General features: G+C 41.0%; 1 protein-coding gene across 5 annotated transcripts in view; it reads right to left on the bottom strand.

Moving 5' to 3' along the window:
* Nucleotides 1-1,876: 1,876 nt before the first annotated feature.
* ano2b (anoctamin 2b) overlaps nt 1,877-9,674 on the bottom strand; it is a 175,670-nt gene continuing 167,872 nt past the window's right edge. For 3 of the 5 annotated variants that reach the window (XM_041202729.1, XM_041202730.1, XM_041202732.1), the window contains one exon: nt 1,877-2,702. In XM_041202729.1, coding sequence (XP_041058663.1) covers nt 2,421-2,702 — 282 coding nt within the window. In that variant the 3' untranslated portion in view covers nt 1,877-2,420. The remainder of the gene's footprint in view (nt 2,703-9,674) is intronic. The other 2 variants (XM_041202733.1, XM_041202731.1) reach the window with 2 other exon arrangements.

Genomic DNA, 9,674 nt, shown 5'->3' with positions numbered 1-9,674 from the left:
TGACATGTTTTCACCCCTATTGACTGTTTTTCAGCCAAATGTGTTGGTTTTGTATTTGCATGAAGTTTTACTAATGTGAGTTGTTTCAATCTTTGGTACATTGTTATGAAATGCTGGATAAAATGGCAGACTATTGGCATCAAACGTGAAAAGATATCAGTTCTGTTGTGATATTGTATGCATGCCAATGCAGACAATGACATGTACCTTTAAGAAGCTACATAGTGATATCACTGTGACATCACCATGTGTGAGGCTGGAGTATAAAAGTACAGCCTCCATGTTAGATGCTCACTATTGCCTGTACTCTCTATTGCACATGATCACTATTACCTATGACCCTGTATCAGAAAGGCTCTATGTATACCTTGTGAGTCAGGCATATAGTCAAGTAATCAGCCTACGTAACTGTTAGAACACAGACCAGATCAAGATCTATGCAGAGCTGTTTATAGTTGCTGCTAGTAATAAACTTCAGATACTTGTGTTCAACCAGGACCCTCGTCAGTCTCAATATCCTACTTAGTATGGATAGCATAGAGACAGATCCTTTGGGGTCTACATTAAGATCCTCAATATATACGGTGGCAGCAAGCTATAACTATTCTACTGACCCACCCTATGGGACTCACCAGACCCCCACAACACCCGCTCCCCCCCAATCCCTGACTCCCCACAGGCCACCCCTATTGCCAACTACAGTCCCAACCCCGCATAGGACTGCGCCACTCTCCCAACCCCCACCCCAGCCTGACCCGACCCCACCTCCCCAGGCCCAACTTGGCCAGACTCAGCCCCATAAAAAAAGGGGGTGCAGCTTACTTACCTTTGATTGAGCTGCCGACGACTATAGGCCTCTGGAACCCACTGTGTTACACAGATTTTGCCCGGCCTGAGTTGAAGGTCGGGTGAGAAAGGAGAGGCTGGAGTTCAAGGTAAGTTATTACGAGCTGAATGGCAATCTGACTCAATTGCCATCTACTGGAAGTTATGAGCCAAGAAATAACTAAATAGGAATTTATTTTGAGGGCCATTTGCCAGGGTATGTGGTGGGAAGCAATGGGCCCCATAGCTGCAGATTTGGCTGCTCTGCAGTACAACCTGTACGTACAGGAAGTCGAGCAAAATCTATGTATGGAGGAAAAGAAAGAAGTTCATGACATAGAGCTGTTTGTGCAGCTGAAAGTTCTGGTAGGCACATCTCTGGCCTGGCTCTTTAAGTCTCACATTACTCATTTTGGGCTCATGAGTAGAGTTGATTTATTAGGTGCACTAATTAATATAGATAAAATTGTATGCCAGTTGTACAGCTAAACTATGATAAACAAATTGCAAATGGGGAGCAAGAGCAACCAAAATGCAATGTTTGTCACAAAGCCCTATCCCAGGGAAAACGGATACTTAAACAAAACTCTATGGAGTCCTAATTATTAGCCTCTTCTGAATCATTCATAAGATATAACAATGTATTGCAACACATTTATATTAACTCTCCTGAAGTTTTGCTGTGGGGCAGTAACATTCAAACATTTAACACATTCATCTGAAAGAGCAGAGAAAATAATTTCAGAAGAGCATTTTAGGCATTTACAACCTGCTGTCCCATGGCATATATCAAGAGGTAATTATATGAAGCTGCACTCCCACCGTAGAGCCTTGACCATTAGGATCATTTCGGGAATCTGGACACATGCCGCCTACAATTTCTGCCAGAGCAGATTTTCCCAGGTGTTCTCCAGGTGGGGGAGGCTTCAAGTTGGGAAGGTGATTTTGGAAGGCCTTCCAATGTTGACCTTAACAAAATAAAACTCCAAAAAATAGTTTGAAATAAAATTTCTGTTTATTCTATCCAGCGTCGACTTGTTCTAGCAGGCATATCACACATACACCCACTCTTATAATTACAGCCACTGTATCAAAGCACAAGATAACATAGCAGACTGCAGATTAAATATTATAATCTCCTCTTTAAAAACACAAACAGCAGTTTTTCATCTTAGTTTAACAATCAACAGTATGTTACATTTGTAGCAAACATTTACAGACATTGCATGACTGAGCTCAACTAAACTTAATAGTTCTGATCACATCAAGCTTCCATTAGGTCCCTTTCTAATCTCTCAGTCACATTCAGTGGATGACCCCTGCTTACATTGAGACCTTCACCTTACTTTTCAAACAGGTTTTAACCCAGAAAATTACCCACTCTTTACATAAGTGCAAGTTAATCTGTTGCATTTCACTGCAATCTGTTTTGTTCTGTGGTTTTGAAGTCCTGCTTGGTCACAGCATAGCTCATATTTTCTTTGCTTTCTGGGTAAGAACATTATTAATCGTTGCTTACATCAAGCAGTGAGCTTTGGTTTTGTTCCTGCTAGTATCAAGGGCACATGTGGTTAGTCCTCTGCAGCTTCATAAGCTCAGACATCTGTGTGCCGCGAGCTAACCGACGTGAAGCTGCTCCGCTGACTTCTGGCCACCTGAGTGAAGCTGGAAGCCTGGGCCTTCTGTGCTTCATTCTTGAGTTTTTGCTTCCGTCTGTCCTGTACTAGAAAGCTTTCAATCAGATTAACTTTCTTTTGCTCTTCCTTCAGGAACACATCAACGAGCAGACTTTTCTCCTTTTTCATTCGTACACTGATGTCCTTGGGAACATCGGATATCAGCCAAACAAGGACCTCACTTAAGACCATCACCAGATTCTGAAATTCAATGGATGGAATGTAGAATGATGACAAGATTCATTTATGATAGCACAGGAGGGAGAAGGATAAATATACTAGTTTTCATTTGCATAATACTGTTAAAGTGCTGAGGGCAGAATATTATCTCTTTAAGTACTATAGAAAGGAATCATACAGTACAGAATTAAGCCATCCAACCCATAATCCCAAAGCTGGCTCTTTGAAAGATCTATCCAATCAGTCCCACTTCCTTGTTCTTCCCTTTCGTCCTTCACGTTTTTCCTTTTCAATTATATATCCAATTCCTTTTTGAAAGTTACCATTGCATTTGCTTCCACCACTCTTTCAGGCAATGCATTTCAAATCGTAATAATTTGTTGTATTAAAAAAAATTTTCCTCACTGCTCCTTTACTTTTTTCTTAAATCTGTGTCCCCTGGTTACGGATCCTCCTAGCAGTGGAAGCAGCTTCTCTTTATTTACTTGTGTCAAATTATTTTCTGATTCCGCACACCAATTCCATATGCTTTAATTTTGCTTGCTAACCTCCTGTGTGGGCCCTTCTGAAAATCCAAATACACCTCAGCTACTAGTTTTCCCCTTATCTATTCCACTAGTTACATCCTCAAGAATCTCTAACAGGTTTGCCTAACGTGATTTCCCTTTCATAAATCCAAGTTGAGTCTGCCCAGTCCTACCATTATTTCCATGTATTCAGTTATCACATAATTTGTAATAAATTTTAACAATTTCCCAGCTACTGATGTCAGGCTAACAGGTCTGTAATTCCCTGTTTCTCTCTCCCTTCTTGACTATTCACTATTCACTTCTTGAATAGTGGGGTTACATTTGCTACCTTCCAATCTGCAGGAACTGTTCCACAATCTATTGAATTTTGAAAGATGTTCACCAATGCATCCATTATCTCAACATCCACCTCTTCCAACACTCTGGGATGTAGATCATCAGGTCAAGAGGATTGATCAACTTTCAGTCCCATTAATTTCTCCGTACATTTTCTCACTAATACTAATTTCTTTCAGTTCCTCACTCTCACTTGGCTCTCTAGTACTCCTGGGAAGTATTTTTGTATCTACCTCGGAGAAGACAGTTAAATTAGTTGATTAGTTTCTCTGCCATTTCCTTATTCTCCATTATAAATTCTCCTGTCTCTGCCTGTAATGGGCCCACATTTTTCTTTGCCAATCTTTTCCTTTTTACCTACCTATAGAAGCTTTTACAGTCCATTTTTATGGTTGTCGCTAGTTTACTTTCATATTCCATTTTCTCTCTATTGGTTTCTTGGTCCTCCTTTGCTGAATTCTAAAATGCTCCCAATTCTCATGCCTACTACTTTTTTTTGGCAACTTTAAGCCTCTGTCTTTGATCTAATATAATCTTTAACTTCTCTTTATAGCCATGGTTGGATCACCTTCCCCTTTGAGTTTTGGTGCCTCAAAGGAATGCAAATTTGTTGTACACCATGGATTAATTCTTTAAGTGCTAGCCATTACCTGTCTACCATCATAACTTTTAATGTGGTTTCCCAATCTACCGCAGCCAATTGCCCCTCATATCTTCGTAGTTTCCTTTGTTCGGATTGAACTACATCACTTTCAAACCTAATGTAAGAATCTGTCATATTATGCTCATCTTCCCTAGAGGCTCCTTTACAATGAGACTATTAATTAGCCTTTTCTAATTGCACAATACTAGATCTAAAATAGCCCACTCTCTGGTGGTTTATCAACATGCTATTCTAGAAAACTATCGCGTGTACTACTGTTCTAGAAAACCATCTTGTATGCCCTTAATGGGGATGCAATCTGTCACAAAGCTCTCATTCACATGGTAGAAGGTACACAGGAACTGACCAGGGTGACTTTAAACTCACTTTTCCTCTAAGCTTTGTTACAAACCCTATAAGGACCGATAACTTTAAAAAAAACGGAATTTCCCAGGAACATACAGGAAAAAACCAAGGGACAAGATTTCACATTTTACAGCTTTTACTGTAACAAGCAAACTAAAATCAACAAACGTTACTTAAAAGACAGAAAATACACGAAATAATGAAAAGATATTCTTGCATTAACTAATCGAGATACGTCGTAAAACTCCTTTCACTGTACATTGTACTTCTGGCAGGTATATAGCATTACAAGATAACTCTCCAGTTACTCCCAGCTTTCCAGCAGGCTAACTCTCCTCTGTCTTGCCAGGTCAAATCTCCCAATGTCCTTCAAAAATCATTCCATTCAGCCTGAGTATTCCAGAACCTACTTCCACTAGCAAGCCCCATCCCAGTGACTCCTTATTCCTCAAATCTCCTGAAGTCCCATCTGTTCAATCTTCTTTTCAAACAAAGAACCAGCTCTCACTAGCATTTTGCTTGGTTGCTAACACATTTCTTTTTGCTCTTCACAGCAGCACCTGCTTCTCTCTCTCTAAAAAGCAGCTGTCCCTATTCTGTGTCAAGGTGTGAAAATTGTCACTTAATTTTTGATACATTTTGTTTCGGTTTCTTTCCCCTTGACAACCAGATTTTATGGGACTGTCTCCAGGCAGAGGTTTAGTATGAGCATCATTCCCCCTTTCCAGAATGTACTGTTTCACATTAACTTAAAGGAAACTTTTAAAACATAGCCATCTTGAAAAGTCTCACATTTGTAACAGCTTCCATTTCCATTTGATGGTGCTTTTCATAAATATATCTTTGGACCTAAACCTTTGTCCTATCATTTTGCATTTGGAGGATTGAGGTGCAGTGCACAACCAGAGCCACACCTACTGCTGATGTTTGATCTCCCCCCACCACTCTTCACTTTTTTCTTTCCTCCAAATCTACCTCAAAAGTGTCCAGACTATGGTCGCAGGCCTTTGCTTCTCAGCCGATGAATGTTGTCTTACCTTCTGCATCACTTTTGTCTGCTGTGGTCATACTTTTGCTGTCAATCTATTTGCTTATTTTTATTGAACACATCTGAATGATCTGTTCTTAAAGTTACTCTCAGTGGCAAATTTAATAACTATTCACAAAAGAGTGATGGACTGTGGGTATACATCCTCTAAAGGTTGAACACAGTAGCATAAAAATATAGAAATGGATTTCTGGTGGTTCACTTCTTAATTCCCAGTAGCCAGTTTGCTCGTTACCCAGGATCAACATCAACTTCATCTGCCCAGGATTTATCCCAGAGAATAGAATAAAACATTTTTTTTTCAATTATTTTTCAATCTCCTCACCTCCAACTTTTATTTATTGATAATCTTTGTTGGGATAACTTATTCCTTGCCCTGGTTTGTTGCCTTGTTTGCATTATTCCCCCTTGGCCTTGGTTCATGCTCCTGGTCATGCACTATCTAGCAGCAACCTAGCCTGTTGCATGCTTCAAGTGTTTAGGAAGCCCAGATCAGTAACTCGGACTCACTCTCCATTGCTAATCTGGCTAGGGAAGCACAGAATGTTGTGTCCAATAATAAAAGCAACAACAGTTTGAATCAATTGAAATAGAAGCATTTAGCAAAATAAAAACTGGGTTGTTATATTTTAAATAACAGGATTCTGAATAAACTCCAGATGCTGATATGAGGATTGTCAGCCTGAACTGTTTTCTCAAACCATCTGGCATCCCCACCCTGTGAGATAAACAATAGTTAATCAGCAATGTGCCGCTAGCTGCCTGGGCAGGTGTAAACGAATGAGTGCGAGGACAAGAAAATAAGTGAACAGAGCAGATTGCTTGACTGTACTCAAGTGCCTGTGGCTGGCTAGGAAAATGCAAACTTTAGTACCTCACATTGTAATGACAAGGAAGCAACTTTTTCCACTTTGTACGCTGCATTATCAATGCTCTGAGCCAGCGTCACCATCATTCACAGAAGAGAACTGCTTTACATATGCTTACAGTTATTTGAACCTTTGACATAGCGCATGAGAGGATACCTTGTGAAACAATAATCATATTTACTCTCCCAGGAATGAATAGCACCTTCCACAAGCACTCTATCAACCTTCAAAAGGTATCAGATGGTTGCTGGCATTCTTTATGAAATCAACTGTAGCCCAAGATAAGCATCAGGAATAATCAGCATTAATGGAAAGCAGAAGCAATTGTGTGAAATTGAGGACAGGTAGGCTGACTGAAGGATTAAACTGCAGGTTTGCTCCTACAAACAAGTTGTCTATGCTTAGTTATGATGTTCTATTCTCCCACTGACCTATAACTTGTTTCATAAAGTTGCAGATTTATAGAAACCTTAGCACAGAAGGGAGCCACTTCATTCATTGTGCCTATGCTTTTGTGACTTCTACATTGAAACACTCTCATCGAATCCCAATTCTTTGTTTTTTCCCCCGCACATTTGATATTTTTCCTCTTCACTTCTGTAAGCACTAATTCCGCAGTCTGGTATGTCCACTGGAAAGCTGCACACACAGGAAGTATGGATCAAAGAACTGAGGTTACAATCTTTCAGCTCTCTCTGTGAGCTGTGCTTCCCTTGAGGTAAAGCTCTTTGCTGGAAGAATGGGTTTGCAGCTGAGTGATTGATCAATAGGCAGTTGTAGAAATAATAATGATAAATCCTTTGCAGAAGTATAATCCAACCCCCGTCTTTATGCTTTTTGTACTAATCTTCAGTCTTTGCCCCCTTGTTAGTGATTCACTGACCAGTGAAAATAATCTTTTGTGATTTGATCTCTTAAAGTCTCTCCCACATTGGAATACCTCCATTAGATAACATATTAACATTCTTTGCTCCAGTGAATATAGTCCTCAGGGTAATTCTAACCTTCACCGCTAAGGCGATAAACCCTTGGTGCGGATCAGGCGGGTTCTACAACAGGCGGACAATCTGCTCTGACAGCTTAGTGTCCAAACTGTGAAGCTGAAAATTACCCCCTAGGTTTTCAGTCCATTATCAAAACTATCTCCTCTCTGATCCCTGCTCTTAGACTGGTATCTCTATGCTATATCTTTACTATTGCTCCAATACACTGCACAGATTGATTTGATTCACTCTTTAAAAAAAATACTTTCATAGTAAATATTTTGGAAGACACTTGAAGGTAACAAAGTTGGATTCTAATGAACCCTGCTAATGTTTGAACTAGAAGGTGAGGGAGAGAAACCAGAGGCAAGATTTTTCAAGTGGCAGCCCTGCCTCTGGAAGAGTAGCCAGGGAATGCAGCCCTGCCAATACTGGCTTCGACCCAGCATTTGGAGCATTAATTGATTGGGGAAGGGATTTCTGCCCCTCAGTGAGTAGGAAGTCCTGCCTCCAAGAGCTGCCAGCCAATCCGATTGACGGGCAACTTTGTAGTCTCAGCAGTGCCAGTGGCAGCAGTGGCCAGGGCTGGAACTGCAAACAGTCCCAAGCTTCTTAAGTCCTGGAGTCCAGGATATTGTGTGTGTGTGGTCTCACAGCAGGATGAGGAGATGAGGCCCTGGGAGGTGGGGAGAAAGGGAAGAGGGTCTTGGTGGAGAGGCTGGGGTGGGAGGGGGCACCTGTGGGGGGGGTGGGGGGGCAGACCTTGTTTGGGGGTGGGGGGAGGAAGGGGGGGGGGGGTTGGGTGCCCGATGGTGAAAAGAGGCTGTAGTAATTACAGTTTTGATAAACGTAGGACTGTGACTTCAAGCATAATCCTGTGTTGTAGGGGATCATATGATCTGTGTAAACCAATCAATTTATAGTGTGGGTAACCTCTAGAAGGGAGTTCTTCTTTAGTTATAGAGTTAGATGCACACATGCAGCTGCTGCTGCTGCTGCTGTCTTGTAAATAAAGTTCAATGTTTCTGCCAAGAAAAGTTGCCTGGAAAATCAACTCTATAACAAACCGGTGACAAGGATAAACAAGATCCGGCGCTGTCCCTCGCCCAGCGATTGTGAGTATCTAGATAATTAAAAGGAAAGGAAGATATAATCATCTGAGATGCCACAGTTTGGCAGAATCGATCCCTTTGAGTCAGCCACAGATGACTGGTCTCAGTATATAGAACATCTTGGGTTATATTTTCAAGCCAACAAAATCACGGCGGAGGAAAAGAGGAGAACGATTCTCCTGAGTATTTGTGCGAACAAGACCAACAGTTTAATTCAAAGCTTGACAGCCCTCAATACCCCTGATTCGAGGACCTTCAGTGAATTGGTAAACCTCGTTAAGGGACATTTTCAACCCAAGTCCTCAGTCACAATGCAAAGGTTCAGGTTCAAATCATGGATTAGAGCCCGGGGGGAGACCATTGCTACCTATATGGCAAAATTAAAACAACTAATGGAATATTGTGATTTTGGTGAAACCCTGGATGATATGCTCAGGGATCGTTTGGTATGTGGTGTGCTGGAGGATGTTATTCAGCAAAGATTGCTGGCTAAAGTGGATCTTGATTTTAAGAAAGCGTTAGAAATAGCGCTTGCGATGGAAAGCGCGTAAGGGATTCATAAGCGATTCAAGATGCATAAAATGGCACCATTTTCCTAGTTGAGAGGGAACGGTCAGCTGAAAGTGGTGCCAAAAAGCCAGGACTCCGCCACAAAGCGAGAAACTGCCCCCACTAACCGAAAATTTAGAGCAAACAGTTCAGCAGCAAATTCGAAAATGAATTGTTATCGGTGGAAACAATCATACTTCTAATGATCACTGATTTAAAAAGGTGGAGTGCTATTTTTGTCACAAAAAAGATCACATATTGAAACATTGCAAAGCGAGATTAAAACAGGCTTCCATGTGGAAGAACCAGAAACAACCAATTCTGACATTTATTCATTATTCAACATGAAAGTAGGGAATACAGAGCCAATTACTGTCACATTGCAAGTGAATGGTAAACCCTTAAAAATGGAAGTAGACACTGGTGCCTCTCCCACTGTAGTAGGAGAACACACTTTCAGATGTTTAAATAAAGTTGCTCAACAATTAAATTTGGAACAGACTTCTGCCAAATTGAAAATGTACACAGGCGAAGAAATCCAAGTAAAGGGTATTACC

The sequence above is a fragment of the Carcharodon carcharias genome, chromosome 13 (assembly GCF_017639515.1).
Source record: "Carcharodon carcharias isolate sCarCar2 chromosome 13, sCarCar2.pri, whole genome shotgun sequence".
NCBI lineage: Eukaryota > Metazoa > Chordata > Chondrichthyes > Lamniformes > Lamnidae > Carcharodon > Carcharodon carcharias.
This window is presented reverse-complemented; position numbering and strand designations above follow the sequence as displayed.